Raw genomic sequence first — 25,555 nt, 5'->3', positions numbered from 1 at the left:
AGACCATAGAGTATATATATAATAGAGACTGAACTGGCGCGAAGCTCCGCCCCCCCAGCTATTCATGTCAGTGGAAGTTGCTCAGTGGCGTTTTGAAGCACCCGGAAGACTGCCGGAAGTCCCTCCCCGGACCTCAACTTTGAGGTCCGGGTGACGTAGGGCAACCGAGCGCTCAACGTTAAAAGCCCAGCTGCACGGGGTTTCCCGGTCATGAATCCACGGGTCCGCCTGTAGTCCCTCCTCCTACCACTAGGACCCAGAGCTTCAACGTTGGAAAGTCTGCCTGCCCCCTTGGGGAAGACATGCAGTAAAGGCCGTGTCGGGCTCGGGAGTCGAACCCGCGGCACACTGCGACTGGATTACCAGTCGGGTGCCCAGACGGTTACGCCACCGCCTGGGCATTCACTTTGTTTACATTGCATTTCTTCTCATTCTTCCCATTTAGGCTGGTTAACCTTTTAATTACACAAATAGAGTATTGTTTAAATGTTATGTTACTTAGAATCTATCGTGTTAGAATCCAGGTTGACAACACTAGCAAGTATTAACACACCAATGGTAAAAGTAGTGCCTCCAGTCTGCAGGTTTCCAGAACCTTTTGATCTGAAAATAAATACATTCTTTGTGTATAATTACTTTATATCTAAACAACATACACACCCTGTTCTTCTTCAGATTGGAGAGCTCATCGACTAGAATTTTCTGCTCATTGATCTGCATGGACACAAATACATTTTGGTTAATAACCCTTAATTTTGTCATACTGGAAATTGGGAAAATGACAAATCTACAAGCTCACGTGTGAGCTAGAGACGTATACGGTATACTTTTTGTAGGACAGTGGCTCTAGGGTCCGGAGAGGTCCTTGATAATATTGCTGGGGACCCCCTGTTGGTGTTAGTTCATAGCACCAAAAATCTGTTTAACCACCTTAACTCAAGTTCCCGGATATTCAAAAATAGCAGATCTTGAAAAAGTTTGAAAATGTTGCCACAGTGACAATTTCAAGGAGGTTATAATTTTCAATCAGCCTAAGATTTAGACTCGATTTTATAGTCATATGTTCCAGGGCCAAGGCTAGACTAGAATATTCATTCTACGATTCTGAAAGCCAGGAAAAACTCGACGGGGTGGGTGTTTATTATCATACGACCACATACAGTACATCCACAAAGTAAGGTTTAATACGATTAAAAACTCACAGTAGTCTCAGACTGGACTGTTGTAAACAAACACTAGCCATGGTTCACATGCATGCAGCATCACAGTGACATGTTTCGGGGCTAAGCAAACACTAGCCTAAGATTAGACTCTCGTAGATGTATGTATCGATTCTACCGTCTGGTTTGATTGATTGATTGATTGATTGAAGAATTTATTAACAGTTTGCAGAATTACAGTACATTTCAAGCACAAACTCAATACAAAGGCTGTTAACTGTGAGTGGACGACCCAATTAAGCATTACACTTGTTTCCAACAGGGTCCACCATGTTCAAATCATCAAAACATTTAGAGACGTACAAATAGACACTTCTATAGACAGAACAGGAATTCATCAAAAAGGAGGTAAAAAGGGAAAAGAAAAATATACAGTGAGGGGAAAAAAGGGGGGGGCGGGGGGGGATTCAGATTTTACGGGGGCCAGTTTCGAATTGCAGCCATCCGTAGGTGCCCTTTGAGAGCGGTTTTGAAGGAGTCAAGGGATTCGCATGTCTTAATGACAGTTGGTAGGGCGTTTCACATTTTGGTGGCATAGGAGCGAAAAGAATTTAGTCCCTTGTTTGTGCCGAATCTGGGTTGTACATGGTTTGTTGCACTCCCTCTGGTGTTGTGGGTGTGGACTTCGTTAACATTAAGGAAGTATCTAGACAGGTACATGGGTATCTTGGTGGTGTATCGAATCTTGTGGACCAGACCCATTGCAAGTTGCTGTACTCTGTCGTCGACCCTAAGCCATTCCAGCCTGTCGAAGTGGGCAGGGGTGAGGTGGGTTCGGGGGGCTAGATCAAGTGACGTCAGAATCGATAATTACATCTACGAGAGTCTAAATCTTAGGCTAAACAAACACTAGCGCGCGAGCGAGCATAGGCGTGCGATGTTGCGACGTGTTTCCCTGGAGATTAGAAAACTCATGTTTACCTTTTTGTTGAGTTCTTCCTTGTGGGCAGACTCAGACTGTCCATGAAAACAGTTATCGTCAGACATCCTCCACAGACAGTTAATTCAATTCAAATAGAAATACAATGTAATTAAGGTCTAGCCTGCCGTGCGGCTTGCTAGCAACATTGAACTATTCGACTCGGCATTGAACATGTTGGTTGACAAACTTGACACTTAAAACACTTCCGGGTCAGCCCCTCCTCCTTTCTCTTCTCCCCCCCCCCCCCCCCCCCTTTCTTTTCTTTTTTTTTGCTGCCCTCACCTGGGTAAGTTAAGTAAGCTACATTTTATTATTTATATATAAATTGTGATTGTGAACGAGGGACGACCACCACCCTGACTTAGAATCAACCTTGGTTGTTGATTCTCTGTTGTGTTGTTGTGCATGAAATGCATCCCATGTGTATACATCCCACGGTTTGAGAAATGGTGTGTGTGTGTGTGTGTGTGTGTGTGTGTGTACGTGCGTGTGCGTGCGTGCGTGCGGGTGAGTGGGTGCGTACGTGCGTGGGTGTAACCGCATTACTCTGTATTTTGACAGTATTTATTCAGGCAAGGGAAAGTGTTATTTATTTTAAGTCGGTGACCCTATGAACATTAACTTGCTTGCTACTATCACCTTCACTGGCCTCACTATCTATATCTACACTATAGGCTATGTCTCTTTAACAGTGTGCTTATTGAGTGTTCTTTTTTGTAATGAAAAATAGACCTTGTATCAAACTGTAGTTTCCTGTGCTTTTTTTTGCAAACAGCTAATAAAGTATTCAATCAAAATCAAACTATTCCTAAATCAAAAGAAAATAGCATTTTTGGAGGGAGACCTGCAAAAAGTCTGAGATCTAAGGGACTAAAGAAATTAGTCGCATGATTAAGAAAGGAAAAGCAGACTACCAGTATATAAAGACAATGTTGAAAGATTTAACATTAAAGTTCAGCAGCTCAGTCACAAAAAAAGAAAAGAAAAAAAAAGTTCAGGAGAAACTGAGGAATGGCTGCAAGGGATGCTTTGGAGGGGACTGAACGCAATGATGGGTAGGGAACAAAAAGCATCCCCTCAATGTGATGACCCAGTTAAACTGTCCAACAATCTGAATATTTTCTATTCTAGATTTGACAAACATGACTTCAGTGATGAGTGTGATTCTGTTTGTGCAGGGATGACATCTGCCCCTGTGATATAGTGAAGGAACTGGACGTAATTTCAATCTTCCAGCAGCTCAACCCTCACAAAGCTCCTGGGTCAGTCCAGATGGGCTCAAGGGAAGGGTGCTGAAAGAATGTGCCACCCAATTGGGACCCATATTTACCAAGCTATTCCAAATGTTCCTCAATATCAGCTTTGTCCCTCAGGCTTGGAAAACAGCAACCATTGTCCCGGACTCCCGCTGCCAAAAACTGCACGGGCAGTCGGGCACAAGTGCCAAATTGCCCTCACTCCTCTACAAAGAAAATGCATGGGGCGTGTAGTGCGTAAAGAACTCTCACTGCAAACAGCTAAGTTCATGGACCCCATGCTTGCTTATAGTCGTGGTGCCACTCTTACTCTGTTGGATAAAATACCTAGTCACCTAGACAAGCCTAAAACATATGTCCGCGTCCTTTTTTGTTTTATGGACTTCTCGGCTTTTAATACGGTCCAACCCCATCCTGATTGTTAGTATAGTAACCTCAACTCAGGTAGTTTCTGAGAGAGACCCCAATGAGTCTGTAACACCTGACTGCCTTGTCTTGAATACTGGCGTTCCACAGGGGTGTTTTATCTCTTCTGTTATTCTCCCTATAGCCTACACAAAATTTAAATATAACAGGCCATCTTTAGGCCTGTTATTATGAATGGGGAGGAAGTGGAGCAGCAGTGACTTTAAATATCCGGGAACAGCCATAGACAATGAACTCACCTTTCAGACCAATGCAGATAACGTTTACAAAAAGGCAAGGCAGCCGCTTTATCTTCTTAGGAAATTGAGACGTTTTAATGCTAGTAAACACACCCTGATCATGGTCTATAGGTCACTCACTGTGAGTATTTTCACTTTTAACATTGTCCCCTGGTATGGGAATCTCTCAGTTAGAGATAAAAACAAGCTCTGCCAAGTAGTCAGGCTAGTAAGATCATTAGAGACAAACAATTGCAACTTCAGGACAAACCGCTTAAGTTACCAAAAAGGCAATTCAGATTTACAATGATTCTACCCACCTTCTTCGCCCTGAATTTGACCTGTTACCTTAGAGTGCAAAAAGAAGGGTTACAAGACATCGTTTGTGCCAACTGCAGTGGACATCTTAAATAAGAAAATGTTTATAGCTCCACCACCTAATCGCCTCATCCCATGATCACTGTTGCAGCATTATGGGAATGCATTTCATACAGTCATTTTAATACATTGTTTATTTTATGTAATGATGTTTTTGTATCCTGACTGTCAGTGTGCCAAAGTCACATTTACATTTTATGTAAGATTTAATGTGAAGAAGAGACATGATAATGATAAGGCAGAACATGTAGAAAGCAACACACTGCCACTTGCTCTTTCTCTTGAACCAGCAAGTGGCAGTGTGAGGGTCTGTTGCTTTCTACATGTAAGATTTCGTTTTTGTTTAATAACATTTTCTTTATCTTTATCTGTTTATCAGATCTTCAATGGACAAGAAGAAATCAACAACTGGTAAGAAGGGAATATACAGGTATTCTACCTACTACTATGTGGCTCTCTGTCCAAATTCTTGGTCAAACAGGTTCCTAAAACTGCAGTGTGTAACGCAACAGACAAACACGTGTGTCCCTGAGGTCTCCTGTTGGCTTGCTGCCCAGTGACCTATAGTGTTTCAGTATTGATCTGAAACAGCTGTGGTGATGTTTACCCTCTGGAAGGGCTGTCATTTTGCTGTGGTGGCCACTGGTCAGGTCGTTCCTGCCAGACAGTGACCTTTGATGTTTATCATTCATTGGTTGAGTGAGAAAAGCAGGTGGCCGCACATCAGCATCTTATGTGCTGTGGTCGAGACAGATATAAACCGGTGTGACATTGTTGTGTTCTAAAAGTGACCTAATGTGAAGATTAGCATCATTGTTGTTTCTATCACTGGTGGTATAGCGGGGTGACCGATTGATTGCTCAGATGTAATGGTTACTTTAATGACATCCAATGTCAACATTCATCTGGAGATGTTGAGCGAAGATCTTTCAAAAATATCAGATCCACAAGCTCACTGCACATCCCATGTAGGCCAACTATATATAAACAAATATATATCATTATTTATATAGACCTATAGGGCTTAAGTGATTAATCAGTAATCATGGCCAAAACGGTCTGCTCTATTTGTTTCCCTGCAGGTGAGATTCAGGCTTGTGTCTTCCTTGGTTGTGGTTGGTGTGTGTGTGTCACACGAATAAAGCTGTGGTGGTAAGTCATGTCTGTATTTTTGTCCTGGAAGTATAAATTTAGCCGACGTAAACAGGCGTGTTGTTCTAAAAGGATCCCATCAGGAAGGCATACCTTGGGGTCACGTGACTGCAAAATGACAACACGTTTCTGACCACTGATGACAGTCTCCCCGCGGCCAGCCTGACACACCGGCCCACTATTAGAGCCGCAGGTAATCTGTTTTTACCTCCTCAATAGGTGCAGACTTTCAAACAGCCCAGTGTTCACTGTAATCCCTGAATGGGTGACAATGGGCAAGGGATATCTATTGTTATCCCAAGGCTCAAAATATTTGCACATCAACAGTGTTACATGTTGGGGTCTGTCACTGTACGCTGGCTCATTTCCTTGAACAATGGGCTTGTTTGTAGCTTGCGGTCGAAAAAGAATCTAACCGTATGTTTGGTGTCAAAAGAAGGTAATCGGATTCACCTTTTGTTTTTATGTACAGACTGAATGTTGTCAGGAACCTTTTATAGGGCCAGACACCAACCAAGCAACATGCATTTAGAATGCAATGAAAAATAACATTTCAGGACTCTGAATTCACTATATGATGATGACACATTATGTTAAAGGCTTACATTATAACTATGTCATACAGCTTGCAAATAGGTGACACTGTAATCTATCTGTTATGTGATGCAGGTGGTCTTGGGTTACACAAGCTGAAGATTAGAATGATTATTAATGATTCAAGAATGTCTCATGCCATGAATAATTCTAATATTGCTATCCCAGAAATATATATATATATATATATATATATATATCGCCCAGCAGACTGCTGGGCGAGCGCTGGCGCTTTGGCATGGGGGTTCAGATCAACATTTGGAATTAATTCTGTACTGGCCATATATGGAGCGTGTCTTGAGTGTACATGATTTGATGAGGTCAGATCAACATATGGAATGTCAGAACAGGTCAGCTCCATATATGGAGATCTAAGGGTGACAGCGGGGGCAGTCTTGAGTGTACATGGTTTGATGAGGGCCCAGGTAGGGTCCGCCTTAATTTTCGGGCCTGTTGAGAACTTTAGTATTTCGCCGGCTGCCGGGCGTGCCTGCACTAATAACTTTGGGGCAGGCCCGTCTAGAGTTTAAAAGGACAGGTATCAGTCAAAAGGGAGACATCGAAGAGGAAGGATGGATGGGGAAGGAACAGGTCAGCTCCATATATGGAGATCTAAGGGTTTGAGGTTTGAGGTGAGATGTAGAGTTGCTGGCCAATTTGGATAACATCAGGGATCTCCATATATGGGCTTAATTTTGATGACATCACATGATGTCACGCATGACCATATATGGGGCATGACCAACTGACTGGAAATGCACGATGTCATAGTTAACTGCCACCTGCGGTTGCAATAATTTATTAATTTAACATGTCCTTTAAAAAGTTGTCCAATGTGCATTTTATAATAATTTTAACTCTATGCTCTATTATAGTTATTCAATACTCCTACCTTTTTTCAACTGAAAAAATATTTATGAATACAATTATCTCAAAATCTCAAACCTTTCAACTAAGGCATGTTTCACTTGCAAACAAATCTAAAGATGTCTAGTGAGTGACATCTGAAAATAATTTATATAATTGTGGCATTGTGCATGGTTTGTTTATGTTGTAAATAATATTCTAAATAAAACAGACATTTAGCGAAAACACCACTTTCTGTCTACAAGCCTTTAAGAGTCTGAAGGCCTATAAGTATAACCAACACTCAAAAACATTCTTTGCACTTTGATTAGCGTAAAAGAATTATAATGAATGTTTGTGACAACAAGCAGGCTCTGTTTAAACATGTCCTGTCCTGATTCTGATGGATAGGACAACAAAGCGATTTTGGTATGTGTGCGTCTGTGCACGCACACATGTTCGCACTGCATGCGCGCGCGCGCGCGCGCGCGTGTGTGTGTGTGTGTGTGTAACTTGTTCGGCAACATTTTGTGAGTCTCCAGCTGTTGTGAAACAGCAACTATGGGCAAGAGGAATGTACAGCTTTCATTAGAGTAGCCAAAAGTAACTGCTTGATCCCCTGTTGTCTGGGATATGGTCCCAATACCTAATATAAAATCCTCAATGTTCATTTAGCTCCTCCGAGAGTGTACAAATGAAACCAAATGGACCCGTAGGAGTGTACGGGTCCATTTGGTTACATTTGTACACAGAGTTACAAATGGATAAATGAACAATGTGGATTTTACTGTGTAAATCATGACTTTTAAACAATTTCAGAATGTTGAATATTCTTCCACTGCACAGATCCCTATTTCCAGGTGCCAACTGAACTATCATATTATTACGTATAATAAAGAAACAAACAAATACATAAATAGATATACAGTAAATTAAATAGATATAAACTATCTATTTGATGTATTGCATAATACATACAGGCTGCTCGATTTTCAGCTCCTTATTTGTCTATGCTGTGTACCCTATACATCTTGGTCTGTATTGTTGAAAGCATACAAGAAAGCATTCCATTCCACTACCTACTGCAATTGTTGCATTATTTTGACAAAGAGACTTGAACTTGAACCGGAACATAAAAATGTAAGCTACAGACATGCATGTGCCATATGCTGCTGAGCAGACCTACATAGAGAATATAAATAGAGAGGAACCAAAACACATCTTCTCTCAAATCCATATACAAAAGGAAAGGGGGTCATTTTGATAGACAATAAACCACTGGATCTGGATTAAATCAAGTTCTGAATAGCCTGCCAGGAATATTGAGCAATGCAACCATTGGCCTACATTACAAACTAGTACTGCATCATCATATAAACAACAAAGAACCCGAAACAGGGCTAAGTTTTGGTGCTTTTTTTACTCACAAGAATTCTAAACTTGTGGGGGCATTATTGATATTGATTGATCATACCATCTATCTCAATTTACATTGCAAACCTAAACTAGCTGTAGATTACCTGTATGCCATAATAATGTGAAAGTTGAAGAGAAATATATCAGTGACCCAGTGTTTGTTGTTACTTCTCACGGATGTAAGCCAAAGGACGCTCATGCACACAACTTGTAATTAGGGCTGATGATTCCCATCTGTTGACATAGATGGACAAATGCAAGTCATCGGCTTGTGCTTGTAGAATCTTTGTTCACTTCAAAGCTGTATTGTATGTGGGTGGGTAGTTCTGGGTACACACAGAGCTGCACCTTTAGTTGGTGAATCCATGGTCAAGGACAACTCATATTGCTGAAAATAAATTGCTCACGTTTCGTTTTGATGGCAGCTTTGTAGTTACTGTATGTCATGTCAGTTACATGGTTAATAATTAACCTTATGCAAGCACCATATTTTTTACAGCATTGTTTAAGTAGGCTATAGACCTACTAAAGAATTGAAAACAATGCCAGAAAATAATTAATAATTCAGATGCACATATAACTACATAAGATCACATAAATCCCCTCGCCATAACTATATCAAGATAAACAACACTTGAATTTAAGGCCTAAAGTAAACAAAATATAACAATGGATGCAAAATTTTCCATTTACATTGTTAACATTATTCTATTTGACGAGCACGCCCATGCACAGTAATGTAAACATATGGGTTTTTCTGAACTGCTGTACATTTTCCCTAACTAGGGCCGGATAGCAGCACTCTTCACAGCTTAATCTACTAGTATAGAGCCAACCTCCAAAGCAGAGAAGACATGGGACATTTTTCACAAGAATGCAAAGAATGGACTTGCATCCTTGTGAAGAATATTCTCCTCAATTTAACTTTGGGGGAATGTTCTCTCAAGTTCATGAGACCAGAGAATGCATCTTTGTAGGTTGAGACTAGTCTCAACCTAGAAACGATCAGAGAACGATCAGAGATTTCCACCCATCGATATGTCTGTTGTAGCGGTGCGAATATCATCAAACTCGGGCAAATTCTTACTTGCAAATTCTTTACTTGCAATTAAAATCATTTAATTTCCTATACGGTTTAAAAATACCAAAAATAGGGGGAAATGGGGGTGGAACAATAGGTTGGCATCAGGTTGAGTTCAAACAAAATCTCATCTGAATGCAGGTGTCTCTGTCTGCCTAATAAGCATGCACAGATTGGGCTAAATCCCACTAATTACAGGGATGTGCGAGTCGACAATAGTCATTGTAATATTGTCCTTAAAGTGCTTTAAACATTTAATTGAATTTTACACAACTATCTTCATCATCTGTGGACTTCCAAATCCAAAGAATCCTAGAACAGTGGCGAGAAAGGCCACTAACAAACCTATGCCCGATGCTTTGGAAACCAGTGATATGTCTCGATATCACCACCCCAAATACCTTCAATTGGTTCTGCAATACAGTTTATTTAATTTTTATTTTTTTTAAATATTTTTTATCCCACAATTTTGTAACCCATTTTTCACCCCTGTGACAATTATCTAATGTGATCCTGGGTTCTACACACCCTCCGCCAACCTGGGGAGAGCAACGGACTTGAACTCATGCTTCCTTCATGCATGAGTGTCCAAGTCGCTCCTTTACACCTGACAGGGGGGAGTTTCCCTGGTTGGACGTAGCGCGTGGAAGGAACACGTTATTCCAACCAGTTCCTTTCCCCTCCATCAGGCGCCCCGGCTGGCCAGGGGGAGGCAGTTTAGAGACCAAGATTACTGCATGTTTTTTGTGAGGGTACCTACCCTAGGGGACACGGGAGAACATGCAAACTCCACACAGAAAGGCCCTTTCGCCAACCCCGCCTCGGGTATGGGCACTGATGACAGTTTTTTTTTAAACGCTCCAATTGCATTTTTTTTTAACGCTCCAATTGTTTCCTCCCAGTTTTAGTAACAAAGGCTGGGAGATTGTCAATGGTCTCTAATTGAGCAAAGACTTGTGAGCAGGGTCATCAATATCAACATGTCCATAGGATTTTTTGATTTTCTGTTTTACTCACCATTATAATGTTCTTATTTTGATCATAAGACTGAATGTCAAGTATCCATGCTTTCTTCAGAAAATGTATGACACTGATTTACTAGTTACTATGATACTATGGCACATTAGGAGTCCACTAATACTAGTGTAGTTCTCAAATGTTATATTTGCAAAGACTACCATAACTCTGAGTTGTTTGAGACAAACCTGTAATGAGGCGGTCACAGCGCACTGCAGCTCGCTGCTCTAATCAGCTGTTTCAGTGAAATCACTGTAAGCTCATAAATCAATTCATGAAATAAATTATAAACTGTCACTATTGGCATTGGGTGTTGTAAGTAATAGTTTTTGTTAAATTACTGTAAGTGTTATTATAATAACACTTACAGTAACAAAAACTACACACAAAAACAAAAACTAGCTCTATCCGCCTAGGGGTCTCCCTGTCACTCCAGTCACGTCCAGTGCTTACATTTTCAGGTCAGGATAACAATTTCATCCAAACATGAGAGAGAACAAATACAAATAAGAGCAATTGGAAGTAATTAAATAAATAAATGATACTAAATAAAAATAACAGACTGTCTTGTAACTGGGATGCTATAACATTGAAGCTGTTAAATGGGTTCTCTCTCCTGATTGGATGAAATTAGATGGGGACACCCCTGTTACTGAACAAAACTATAGCAATGATTACAGAAGCTCAGAATATAGAGCTTTTTCTTTTTTAACCAAAAATTAGCACTTACAACGCCTTACATATTATTGGCTCATATTATGACAGATGTCTTACAACGCCTTACATATTATTGGCTCATATTATGACAGATGTCTGTGCAAACATGTAATAAATGTAAAAGTAACAAATCAAATGAAAACCAATGCAATCCAGCTGGGGATGTTTTCCAATTAGTCATCCCGACTTTGATAGGAAGGACGGATGCTCAGATCTTATCAGCCTATCTTTTAATTAATACCGGTATATATATATATATATATATATATATATATATATATATATATATATATATATATATATGCATGTTTTTTTATTTATTTTTATATATAATAATCAAACTTTACAAAGTAACTAGTAACTAAAGTTTTCAAATAAATGTAGTGGAGTAAAAGTACAATATTTGCCTCTGAGATGTAGTGGAGTAGAATTAAAAGTAGTGGAAATTGAAAAGTAAAGTACAAATACCTCAAAATTGTACTTAAGTACAGTACTTGAGTAAATGTACTCAGTTACTTTTCACCACTGTCTAAGTGTCCAAAAACAGTTGCATTATTGTTACTTCGAGGCTGAGACAACCGACCAGCCCCTCCCTTTCTTCACAACGAAATCCCAGAGCTCGACCCTCATCCCATCCATTCAGTCTATGATCCCATGCTGATCCTCTCCTCTGCTTGCAGAGAGAGACATCAGGGTTTTTTGTTTACCATGGAGGCGAGGAAGGCCCGCCCCTTTTAATCAAGGGGCGGGCCTTCCTCGCCTCCATGGTTATAACATGGGAGCTGCGTAAACAGGCAGCATTGCAGCGGTCCCATCTGCGGAGGATAGGTTTTTCTTTTATTGCTTATTTCTAGCCTTTTGGGCAACAAATATTACTTTCCAACTTCAGCTACAGTGATAGCTAAGTTTGGAGAGGAGGAATAGGGTAGATCAACTGTGCCTGTTTGTAGACATTTTGCATGCAGTGGTAGATCCTCGCGTCAATAGCCTTTTACAAAAGGAGGAGAGAGAGAGAAAAAAACAGTATTGACCTAATTATTTTTCGAACAAATTACAATGGATAACGCTGGACCTAAGAAGAGTTGTTGTGGTAGGTCGTCGCTTTTCATTCATGGAATGTCACGTTACGTGTTTTGCAATTTGTTTATGTGCTGCAAAAACATGGATGCCTGGCTATATAGACTGGGATAGTGTTTTATTTCCTACGTTTCCTTTACAGAGTCTACCAGAGACTTCTTCACATCAGCAAAGTTCCTTATTTACATGGGACATGCTCTATCGACATGGGTAAGTGAAATGATCATAATAGCCCTACATACATAACACAATAATGTAATAACAGGCTGCATTGTCATGACAGTGTAATGCCCTATGCCATATTTAACATGTTTTCCAAAAGGTAATTAATGTCTATATTTCCACAAATAGCTCTCCACAACAATGTTAGGTTATCCTAGACAGAAAGGGAGACTATCAGTTCATCCCTGCCATGTTGTGTGTAACAATCCTTGAAAGCAGATATAGGGCCTTTATAATTTATTACATAGCAGTACTACTAACCAGGGATGCTGGGCCATATAAACATGATCAAACTGGACTAATTGAAAAACATATAATAATATATATATATATATTATGTGTTGTATATTTCCAGGGTGACAGAATGTGGAACTTTGCCGTAGCTGTGTTTCTTGTGGAACTGTACGGGAACAGTCTTTTACTCACGGCTGTGTATGGTCTGGTGGTGGCTGGTTCAGTGCTGTTGCTGGGGGCCATCATTGGGGATTGGGTGGACAAAAACGCCAGGCTCAAAGGTAGGCTTCAAAAAAAAGAAAAAAAAAGAATAGTGCACAAAAACGCACCCCATTCAACATGTCTACACATACAATGGCCAAAGTTATTCTCTAAGCCTCGTAGCCTTTAAAGACAGTCTCTTGTGGAATGCTTATCCAGAGGAATTTGGCATGGGTAGTATTAGATTAAGGGAGCAGAAAAGTGGGTCCAGCCATGCTGTTGGAAAAGCTCTAACGAACTCCTGTATCCTATTCCACACAGATATCTATTGTTTTTGGCCAATATTCTGTCCCCAATTCCTGTCCTCCTGTTTTCACAGTGGCCCGGACATCACTGGTCGTACAGAACTCCTGTGTCATTACATGTGGAATCCTTCTCATGTTCATTTTCCAGTACAAAGAGCAGCTTGAGGCAATGTACAATGGATGGATTCTGGTAAGATCCCTTCAGCACACAGACCGCTGTTCTGTAATCCAGTGGAAATTTGCAGTGAACGCATTTAGCCTACTTTTTAACACTATGTGCAACCCACTTGACCCCCAGTATGAATCGTTAGATTAGCGACCGCTGATATGGACTCCCACGTGAACGACCTTTATGACAGTGGAAACTAGGTTTACAGTTCAATTCAAGGGAATGGATTAAATGGAAGTAATATTCTTAAAAAATGTATGCACACTTCAAGTACACGTAATTGATTGGTTCTGTTATTGATCAGTTATATATTAATGTTTGTTTTGAGCAAACATGGCAATTTGTAGATATTTTTATCTGCATATTGCCCGCATGTCACAGAGCAAAGCCATCTTCTCGTTGTTTTCCAGAATACATATCTCTTTATTTGGGAAAACACATTGTTACCGAGTTCTGTCCTTAGTATCTAAGGGCCCTTTATGCTTGTTAAACTATGATACTTGATTTGAATCAAGAATCAACAAGGACCTATTTGTCATTTATACAGGTACAAGCAGCAACATGTTGGTGGGATTAGGGATATGTTCTGCAGAGACGTTGCTAACACAAATATACAATGTAAAAAATATAACAACATAACACTATGAGTTAACAAAACAACAGACTAATGATGTTTTCAGATAGCTGCTTTCAAAACCGATACCGTTACGGGGGTTATCTGTAACAGAGAAACAAACTGTGTGTTGAACTTCAGCAATGATCCAACTCTTCTCTTGTTCTCAGTGTGAAGTGGAAGGGGGTTATTTGGCTATGTGAGCAACGGGTTGAGGAGGCTGGTATTTGAGTGTTTGTGGAGGTGGGAGGGGGGGGGGTTGAAACAGGAGATTGAGTGTCCTTTCCATGGCAGTGCAGTCAGCAGGTTCTTCTAGACAGAAACAGACAGGCAGACAGACGGACGGACGTACAGACAGATAGACAGACAGACAGAAATGACCTGGCCTGTGTTGATCCAGTTCCATTTGCTCTTCTGACCAAAGCAGCTGTTCCATAATGTACACACAGAACAACAAACACAAACAGTGAGCCAGTTTGTTAAAACAGTCACGTTACCCTGTGGTTGTAGAACATTGTTCTGTTGGTTGTTTCTAGACAAAATATGCTAAGCTTTCTGGTCGTGCACTAGTAGGGCTTCATCACTGAGGTCACATGTTGTGCATTACATGAAGCAGTCATGCTGGACCACTATCAACAGCTGTTTTTTTCTTCACACCATTTTTTCCTTTTTTCCTTGAGAATTACATTGATTTACTTTTTCACGGAATGTCATTGCTTTCCTTTCACGTAGAAGAACAGTGATATATTTCACATTTGGTTAATGTACCGTACTACTGTATCTTCTATATTTTTGCATGAGGAAATGTCCATGCAAACTTCAATCGTTATAGCTTTAAATCTCTCTGGCAGCATCTGAACCAGGCATGCTCATCAAATTAAAATTTGAAATGCTTCCTGTTTTTCAGACGACCTGCTATGTCATGGTGATCACCATAGCCAACATCGCTAACTTGGCAAGCACGGCTATGTCCATCAGCATCCAGAGGGACTGGGTGGTGGTGGTAGCTGGACAGGACAGTAGCAAGTTGGCAGGTCAGTCAGTCACTAACGCATGCACACGTACACACGCACGCACGCACGCACGCACGCACGCACGCACGCACACACACACACACACACACACACACACACACACACACACACACACACACACACACACACACACACACTTTAATTGCTCATAATCGATTTAGGCCTCATGTGATTAGTCGTTAGTTCTGCTCAGTGGAACAAAGTCTGATATTATACTGGTATTTTAATATACCCTATGGTAAGATTTTACCCTAACTGTTTAAAATCAGCTACGAGATTTCTATAGCAGGGGTTGAAATTACATGACCTTTCTTGATTAAACCTGTACAAACTGCTCAATATACAAATACACGTTGAATTTCCAATGACTTCTTGTCCATTTCATTAACCTTTTCTGAAGAAGATCCTCCACCTCATTCCTTTGTCAAACAGACAGCTATAACCAAATTCAACGTGTTTTGTCACTGATATATAAAAGCAACCTTTTAATGCCTCAAATCTGTGATTTCTTCAGCTGGTCGGCCTAAAACATCATCATTACATTTTCAGTCTTGAGATTTTATTTTGCTTCATTCCATGGCATTGCCATATTTTGACCGCTTGCCCTCCCTTCCATTATGCCTTTCTCACAACAGACATGAACGCCACCGTCCGGATCATTGACCAGCTGACCAACATCCTGGCGCCCATGCTGGTGGGCCAGATCATGTCCTTCGGCTCCCACTTCATCGGCTGTGGTTTCATCGCCGGGTGGAACCTAGCGTCCATGTGCCTGGAGTATGCCCTGCTGTGGAATGTCTACCAGAAGACTCCAGCACTGGCCGTCAAAGCTGGCCAGAAAGACCACAGTCACGAGCTCAAACAGCTCAGCGCACAGAAAGGTAAACACGAGAACTTTATTTATATAGTATGTCGCTTTATAACTGATATTGTGGCTGGATACATTTTAGCATTGTATTTTCCTTGAGCGAACTGGGGGAAAAAGTTTTTGAAAATGTATTATAATTCATTGGAGTAACAAAATATGAATTAGACATACTTAGTTTACACTGTCACTGTGGAAGTTTTTTGGACCATGATTTGTTGGCAGGCAAGAATGGTGAAGGTCAAGTTTGAAAAGAAAACTATGTTTTCATAATAACAATCATGTCAGGAATCCTGTCACATATTTTAAGGGCCCGCAGGATTATAAAACTTGATTGATTGAACACTCTATTAGTCAGAAATATAAACAGTACAGCACGTGGTACAGTCAAGGCTAAAAGGATAACACAAAATAGGAGACATCAAATTTCTCTTTTGGGTCACAGGCTAAAATGTTTGAGAACCACTGCTATAAGTTCCTCTCTAAACAGTGAAAAACACTGATGCTGCTTGATCAAATATCAACTGAGAACTGAGAATTCACAGCCTTGAAATCCGAATCCATGATTAGCCAGAACATAGAAGTTCACATTATGACAACAAGACAACTCTTATCTGAGTTCACTGAGCGATTGACATTGGACTGTTGCCTTGTACGACAGACCTGAAACAAATCCTCACTGACCCCACTCACCCCCCTCCCTTTTTTCCTCCGCCACCCTTTTGTAGAGTTGGAGAACGGCCAGAGTCCTGAGGAGTCGTTCCAGCCTCTGATGAATGAGAGCTCTGCGGTGGCCAAGGCCGAGTCTCCCAAGGAGATGGGCTGCTGCTACCAGGTGTCTGAGCCTCTGCGGACTTTGAAATCTGGCTGGGTGGCCTACTACAACCAGTCCATCTTCCTCGCCGGCATGTCCCTGGCCTTCCTCTACATGACAGTGTTGGGCTTCGACTGCATCACCACCGGCTATGCGTACACGCAGGGTCTCAACGGCTCCATGCTCAGCCTGCTCATGGGCGCCTCGGCCATCGCCGGCATCTGCGGCACCGTGGCGTTCACCTGGGTGCGCAAGAAGTGTGGACTAATTCGCACCGGCTTCTTCTCTGGCGTCGCCCAGTTGCTCTGCCTCATGATGTGCGTGGTGTCCGTCTTTGCTCCCGGAAGCCCCTTCAACCTCAGCGACTTTGACTTGTCGCACCTGTTCTCCAAGCCCCTGCCCGACGCCGACCACATCCTGAATGTTATGACCAGCGCCAACGCCACTGATGTGGTGGTGCCCACCACGGCGCTGCCATCCATCCAACTGCAGTCCTACATGTCTGTCAGTCTGCTGTTTGCTGGGGTCATTGCTGCTAGAGTTGGTGAGTAATGTTACCGCTTACAGGCGACAAAAGAGAACACCTACAGAAACTGTATAGAAACAAAGTCACAAGGTTAAGTTCCGCATTAACCCACAGAAATGTGGTGATTTGCAAAATAAAGCAAAATAATCGAATCCCCATAATCAAGAATGATTATGATGAACAAAATGTAACAGCAACATGCAATAATTGTACTTCCTGAGAGGTTGTTGTAATCTTGATATTTCAGCACACAATGAAATGCTTGACATGCATTTGAAGTTTGTATAACTTTAATGCATCTTACAAAAACAACAACAACAAATACAATATTTTAGGCCGGCCTAGCGGGTTGTGTCGCGGGTTCGAGTCCTGATCCCGACGACCTTTGCTGCGTGTCTTCCCCCCATCTCTCTCCCTGTTTCATATCTACCTACTGTACATCTATCAATAAAGGCAAAAAGCCCCCAAAAATATCCTAAAAAATTATATTTTAAGGTTAGTTAGCACAACATAAATTAAAAAAATAATAATAAATGAAACCAGTAAAAGTGCAATAATAAGTTATAATAAAATACAGTCACATTGTAACTAGTTTGGCATAGAAATATTATATTTTCTGCAGTTGGCAGATGACAGACTGCCTCCTTTATTGGTGTACCTCGGGCGGCAGTGGCTCAGGGGTAGAGTGACCGGTTAGGAACCGCAATGTTCCCAGTTCAAACCTGCGCTCCCCCAGAGTTAGTGTCGAAGTGTCCTTGAGCAAGACTCTGAACCCCTAATTGCTCCCGATGTGCAGGTTGGTGCCTTGTATGGTTTCCTCCGGCATCAGTGTGTGAATGGGTGAATGCAATGCACAAACTCTGTAAAGCGCCTTGGATAAAGGCGCTATATAAATGCACCATTTACCTCAGCTTCTTCCATAAGCTTATAAAAGGTATATTTTATGATGATGACTTCCTAAAAGTATCCCAAACTAGAAAATGTAGTCCATAGGTTGAAGGTTTACTCTAGTCAGCGGCATTAACAGGAAGGACTCTCCGGATCTGAAATGAATGTCAAAGCAATATTGGCAACCTTTGACGGCAATAACATTGGCTGATAATTATCAACTGATTGCTATATGGAGCCGTATCCTCCGCTTACAGTTGTTTTTATGTGGCAGTAAAAATACCATTAAAACAGTCGACTGTTGAACCCTATTAACAAATGTTGACCTCGCACTCACTTTCTGCTCTGCAGGTCTGTGGTCCTTTGACCTGACTGTGACCCAGCTCATCCAAGAGAATGTGATCGAATCGGAGCGCGGGGTGATCAACGGCGTCCAGAATTCCATGAACTACCTCCTGGACCTACTGCACTTCATCATGGTGATTATGGCCCCCAAACCAGAGACCTTTGGCCTTCTGGTGATCATCTCCGTCTCCTTCGTGGCCATGGGCCACCTCATGTACTTTAGGTTTGCATTCAAGACCCTGGGCAACCGCCTCTTCCTCTGCTGCTCGCCAGAGCAGAAGGCAGAGGCAGTGGACAGCCCCTCACTTCCTGCTGCCGCTGTGTAACCGCCATTAAAGAGACTGTCCCATGGTACATATATCTCAGAAGCCTATCCCTCACACCTGCTCCTGCTCTGTCCATCTAACTAACATGCTTGCTTGCTAGCCGTCAGGAAACTAATGCTACTAATGTAAGCCAGGTCTAATGGAGCTGTTTTTCTAACTGTTGATGCATGAGTAACCATTAGCAGAGTGAGGTGAGTAAGTTGTTTACTTACCATCAGAGAAAACTAACCCATTCTAGATTAGAATAGGTCGCAGCTTGGATAAGCTCTCTCTCTTACCCTGGCGCATAGGGTAAGAGAGTTAAAAACTCAGCACCCCTCTGCCATAGGCCTGCAGGCTATGGCCGAGTTGGGGACCTCAGCCACGGTTTAAGAAACCAAGGGAAAAGGCACTGTAAAATAGATAATCTCCTCAAGGCCTTGACCTGGCTGTATGGTTTTTTACATGGTGCTTCAGTTTAAGAAAAGGCTAAATGGGAGAGAAATAGCGCAGATATTTTGAGCATGCTTGGTGGCTTGAGTACAGAGGAACAGTCACTGCAGATCTCATAAAGCAGATCATTCCTCTGTTTAGTGTTTTCACATTTAACTTATATCTGGTTCTCAGTCATTATATTGGTGCTGTAGCTTTTTCTAGTCGCCATTTCGTCTCTGATAGCCAAGTGTTGCTTTTGGTCAGCTTCAGCAAATGATTGTAGAGTTGGTGGCTTCCTTCAGGGGGTTTAATGCTCTTGCTCATTTAACCAAACACAAAGCTGGGATCAATGCTCTTTAATACATGGTTAAAAGGGTTATGCAAACTATTTATTCAGGAAATGGTGGGTTGTTGTTTGTTTTTCTTTTGTTTTTGTTTTTTCTTTAAATGTATCATCAGTATTGTCTCGGTTGTGCCATAACAGACAGAAATGAAAATTCCTATGCATCCACATCCACACGTTCTCAGCTCTCTAAGTACCAAAGTGGAAGTCCTTTTATGGCAAGAAAGGAAGTGAGGGAAGACCAATTATCTATATAAAGCATTCCAAATACACTTTTTTAATGTCACTTGTGTGAGTTCTCTAAAGCCTAAAACAGCGACACTTTGTGCAGTTAGGCTTACCACTTTTGTAAACCCCATAATGCACCTAAATATTTTCAGCATACTGTTGAGATTGTATATTGTTTCTTTTTACTAGTAGTTTACAATGTGACTGTTGTGTCGCCAATAGAGTTGTGTGTTTTAGTTCTAATCATGATTGTTGTTACACAGGCACTTTAAGAGATTGATATCTATCCATGAACCCACTAGATCAGTTATATTGTTAACATTTCCCCCCATTTTCTTTTTGCACACAGCTGAAATCCTGACCTCTCTTGCACAATCGTTTCCCATCCCAGTCTTAGGTTACCTTGCAGTCTGTTCCAGTCACTTGACAGTTCCAAAACAAGGCACATAGCAAAAATGTTTGACACCATGCTCTCACATGGGAAAAAAGTACCTTTTCCTGTGCACAGACTTGTATAGCCCCCCACCCTCTCTCTCTCACTGTTGCGACCTCAAATAACCCATCTCCAGTTATACCGCCCAGTCAGCAATCCTTAAGCTGTCTCAGTTTACCACTTCTGCCTGCCAACAAATCCTAGACCAGTGCTTTTTTGCTCATCTAGTATTATTGGTGTTTATGCTGTAACTTCCAACTTCTGTTGAAAGTACATTCTGAAGTGTGGCTACTTTTCAGTCAACTTTCTGAGAAATTGGTGTAACGCCTAATTTACACTCTGTAGAGTGATGGTGTTACTTGCTGATAAGCAACAGTTTACAAGCTAACTTTCGACAAGAAGAGACACAGTTGCACAATGGAGTATAGAGGGTATGCCCATGCATAAAGTGAGTGGCAAATCGAGTTGAATGTTGTTTAACGTTGTTTAATGCAATCAGATTCTGTTTGGATGTACATTGGCTGTCAAGGCCAGATATTAGTTTTTTTCACTCAGTAGACGTTACCGCATACCCTCTATACAGATGGTTCTATTTAGAGAAAAACATGCAAGGACTCAAGAGCAATTTGGCAGAAACGTTCATATTTGTCATGTAAATATTTCAGTAGGCTCTCTCGCAATTCATTATCACCGAGTTTTATTATAGACTGTAATGTCTTGATAAGCTGTTATAATATTGTTATTATAACAGCCGGACATCAGTGTGCTGACTTCCTTCATGTCTGTAAATAAGTTAATCAAAGTGAAGTAAATGGAGAAAATTCCTAAATATCTACAAACGTAGCAGCAGCACCTCTATCTCAAAAGCTCTGACCTATAAACACCATTGCCGTTTCTGAAGCCTTATACTCCAAACTTGCCTTGACAGCTGTTGTGCATACACACACACGCACACACACACGCACACACACACGCACGCACGCACAGCACACACAGACGCATGCACATGCACACACACACACACACACACACACACACGTGCACGCACAGCGCGCGCACACACACACACACACACACACACACACACACACAGGCTCCAAGGTCTAGGTTTTTAGTCCACCTCCACCACACTCTTGAAAGCCCTTCGCCAGTCTATAACTTTGATGGCTAGGAGCACAAATATTAGGGTTGGAAACAGAGGCAGCCCAGAACAGATGTGGAGTACAGTAGGACCATTCTTCTGCCCAGGGTTACTAGTCAGCCTGTTGGGAGGTGGTGGTTGAGTCAGATGTGTGGAGGTGTCCTGCACAATTATGGTCCTCCGCGACGGCACGACTCGGCTTTCATTCTAGTGGTATGGCCTGCAGTGGTGGAAAGTAACTAAGTTCATTTACTTAAGTGCTATACTTAAGTAAAATTTTGAGGCATTTGTACTTTACTGGAGTATTTCCAATACTTTTACTTCTACTCCACTACATCTCAGAGGCAAATATTGTACTTTTACTCCACTACATTTATTTTAGAATTTTTTATACATTTGAAAACTTTATACTTTTGAAAACAAATTCTGCATTGTGAGTACTTTACATTTGGTACTTTAGGTATATTTTAATGCCAATACTTTTGTACTTTTACTCTAGTACATTTTGAATTCCGGACATTTACTTGTAACGGAGTAGTTCTACATTGCAGTATTGAATACTGTTACTTAAGTAAAACAATTGAGTACTTTTTCCACCACTGATGGCCTGCACAAAGCCACTGATCTGCCATTTGTCACAATGCTGATACAGGGATATTTCTAAGTACATGGCCATTATGTAATTATTCTTCCATTCAAACAAACTGTCAGTCAGTATAAACAGTGAAATACAAAAAATACAAAAAATAAATAAACATAAACAGTATGTACATATTTTGTGTGCTGTTGTCAGATTATCATTTTCTTGTCTGGAAATAATGGAATTTTCTTTTCTTTCTTTTTTTACATTGTTTTTTTTATATACCTAGTGTTAACATTTTGTTTTTAATTGAGGTTTTCTATTCGATTTGTTTGTGAAATTGTTTTCTCTGCCTCCTGTATACAAAGCAATCCTCTTTCAATAGGCTTGTAATTTTGAGCACAAAGATGCATATGTATCATCATGATGCAAAGATGCATATGTATCATCATGATGCAAAGATGCATATGTATCATCATGATGCAAAGATGCATATGTATCATCATGCTTATATGTAGATATCGCCAGTGTTGTATAATTGTATAATTAATTAGTTAAGTAGACAAAGACAAAATCAGCGAATAATCAAAGCTTGTAGTACTGAGAGTCAATTGACTTGAACAAACAATCGCACTCCATTGAAGATGAGGATGTTTATTACGGCTTATATTGCATGAGGTCAATTCAATAAAGAAAACCATATCAACAGTCTGTTTCCCATGATGCCTGATTGTAAATATATAATTTTGTCTATAAAGTGCAATAGATTAAATGATCCATTTGTTTGTTAAATACAGCGTTTCTCAACCTTTTTAGGGTCCCTTATCGCCCCACACACCCAATTAAAATGTAAGCTTTTTTAATATTATTGTGTATTGTGATGCTTACATAATTTAGTTAGTGATTATTATGTAATCATTAGCCTACTTCCCAGGGAGAGAAAAAAAGGCTGTTACGATAATCATGGTCAGTATCATGTCAGTATCATGGTCAGTATCATGGTCAGTCTCATGGTCAGTATCATGTCAGTTTCATGGTCACTATCATGTCAGTGTCATGGTCAGTACCATGGTCAGTATCATGTCAGTTTCATGGTCAGTGTCATGTCTGATCTCAGCATCATGCCCCTCCAAGAGCACCTCAGCACCACCCTTTAATAAACAATGCTTCCAGTGCCCCCCCCCCCCAAACTGGGGGACTGTATCGCCCCCAATCGATTATGCCCCCTGGGGGGGCTGTATCGCCCCCCATTTGTAAATTAGGGCAGCAGTGGTTCAGGGGTAGAGCGTCCGCTTTCCCAGTTCAAACCATACTGTACATGCCCAACAGAAACAAACTCTTCAATATTACCATTGGACTTCCTACACCCACACTCTCTGATATGAACAATAAGGCCATCACATGGTTAGCACTTTCGATATCAAATGACACTGATCATCCCCTGTATCGCTATTTTAACCTCATGCCATCTGGAAAAAGATCTGTTTTAGTAGGAGATTTGTCCATCAAATGTGATGAGCCATCGCAGCATTAAACAAACTGCCCCACCGATAGGATGGTTCTGTATACATTGGGGACCTCACGTTTTTGTATATTGTCTTGGTGTTATGTGTTGATGTGGGTCCTGTGAACAGACCTGTGAAGATGAATATCCTTCGGGACAATAAAGATTATTGCGACTACAGGTCGCATTTACTATGAAATCTTGCATTTCCGTCAGTCAGTTGTTTGGTTGGTCACCCCAGCCATGACCATATATGGTCATGTCTCGTGACATCACGTGACATCATCAGGGATGATGAGAAGGTTGGTGCCTTACATGGTTTCCTCTAATGTAATGCACAATCTACAGTATATAAAGCGCCTTGGATAAAGGTGCTATATCAATGCACCATTTAACTAAAAAGTGTAAACGTATAAGGGTCAGTTTTCTTTCAGAGTTAAATTAACACTGGATGTTTGTCTCAACAAAATGACAGGTGAGTGAACTGTCCCCTCATTTTAAGAAATATGGAGAGGGGCGGTCTTATGAAAAGCCTATCTGAGGGGTTGCGTCGCCTCCGCCTGAGGCCTATAGCCGCCTGTGAAGGGTGAAGGTCACATTCCACCCTGAGGGTTAGCTGGTAATTTCCCCCGGAATCCCTTTTTTCAACCAGCCAGAGTTAAACAGACTGACTCTAAGCTGAGCTGGGTGATCTGAATTTAGCTTACTGAAAAATATTTCTCTCAGGCGACAGAGAGGATTGCTAGTAGTGACCCACAGAACTCGGCTCAGCCTTGTGGCTGTGAGTCACCACCTGACTTTCTATTCAGACTCCTGACTAGGTTCTGCATGAGTTTGGTGCTACTGTGTTCCCAACATAAAATGATTTAAACATTGATGCAGGGAGTGTCAGTGCCGTAGCTGTTGTGTGTCTGTAACTCCTCAATGCTGTGACAGGATGGTCTACCTCATCAATGTACTGTATAACAATACTGGGAATAAAGAATCAAGTTTATTTGTCACTCACTCTGGGACAAGTAGTGAAATATTTGTGTAGCATGTTCTGCAATACAATATAGGCTACTGTCTACAAGATAATTATACTGGACGGTAATGAAATAAAACCTGGGAATAATAAGTTCACAGCCATTGCACAAGCCTCTCCTCATCTCAAAGGAGAATCGCATGCACGAGCAATGAGCATGTACTGTAAGAGGGAAAGGCCACTTAGTCAGAGAGTCCAATGTCTACATAAATGAACTAGGGCTCGAGATAAGTGTGCGCACTGGAGATAAGATCCTATTCATGCACATGATTTCAAACACTTTTGAAACACTGAACGCTCATTTGGAAATGGACTTTTCTCTCAAGCTGAATTCAGCACGCTTTATAGCAGTTACAGTTACACAGTACTGTGCAGAGTACAGTGTCTTTAAGGCTTTTACAATCAGTAAAATTATAATCAATTCGTAGAAGCTGTACTTTCCAGGCACACTTGGCTTCATGATTGACCTTAGTGTTAGCATACTGAATGATCAACATTAACCACTGCAGCTGCTTTCGGGCCAAATATGAATCCTAAACACATGGACGAAGGGCAAAATGTAAACATGATTCCACCAATAACAAGTAGTATTGCATTATTAGTTGTGGCTCTACTGGAGGCTATCTATAAGAGGGTGAGTCTGTCTGTGTGTGTCCGTGTCCAGAGCTAATCCCACAAACTGATGCACACTAGCAGTAGGTCAAAGAAGTGCGTCCACTGATTTTTCTCTTTTTGTTTTTGAAATACTTGCAATAGAAGTCAGTGGGGCTTGGATAAGGTTCAAACCTTATCCTTTGACATATGGATCATACCTGAGGCTGGCACATCAAGTCCAAGATCCACATATTATTTGCACTTGCCTTATTGTCTTTGCGAGAGGTACGTTGGCCAGGACTCTGGCCATTAAATGCCTGGCAAAGACCACATTTTAAATTGCAGAAGGATTATTCTATATTTGTTCCATCCATAACGGATTTATGGTGTGCGACACTGATATAGACAAGACAATAAAACTGACTGACTCAG

At 41.1% G+C, this 25,555-nt stretch overlaps 1 protein-coding gene across 1 annotated transcript; it reads left to right on the top strand.

The window, feature by feature from the left end:
- The first annotated feature begins 12,069 nt into the window (after positions 1 to 12,069).
- Positions 12,070 to 22,724, top strand: slc40a1 (solute carrier family 40 member 1). Its single transcript, XM_079518992.1, has 8 exons — positions 12,070 to 12,333; positions 12,463 to 12,530; positions 12,898 to 13,057; positions 13,357 to 13,472; positions 14,972 to 15,098; positions 15,734 to 15,979; positions 16,692 to 17,321; positions 18,543 to 22,724. Exons 1-8 carry the CDS (start codon positions 12,300 to 12,302, stop codon positions 18,860 to 18,862), a joined length of 1,701 nt encoding a protein of 566 aa, XP_079375118.1. The 5' UTR covers positions 12,070 to 12,299; the 3' UTR covers positions 18,863 to 22,724.
- Positions 22,725 to 25,555: the final 2,831 nt, after the last annotated feature.

The sequence above is a fragment of the Electrona antarctica genome (genome assembly GCF_951216825.1).
Source record: "Electrona antarctica genome assembly, chromosome: 13".
NCBI lineage: Eukaryota > Metazoa > Chordata > Actinopteri > Myctophiformes > Myctophidae > Electrona > Electrona antarctica.
This window is presented reverse-complemented; position numbering and strand designations above follow the sequence as displayed.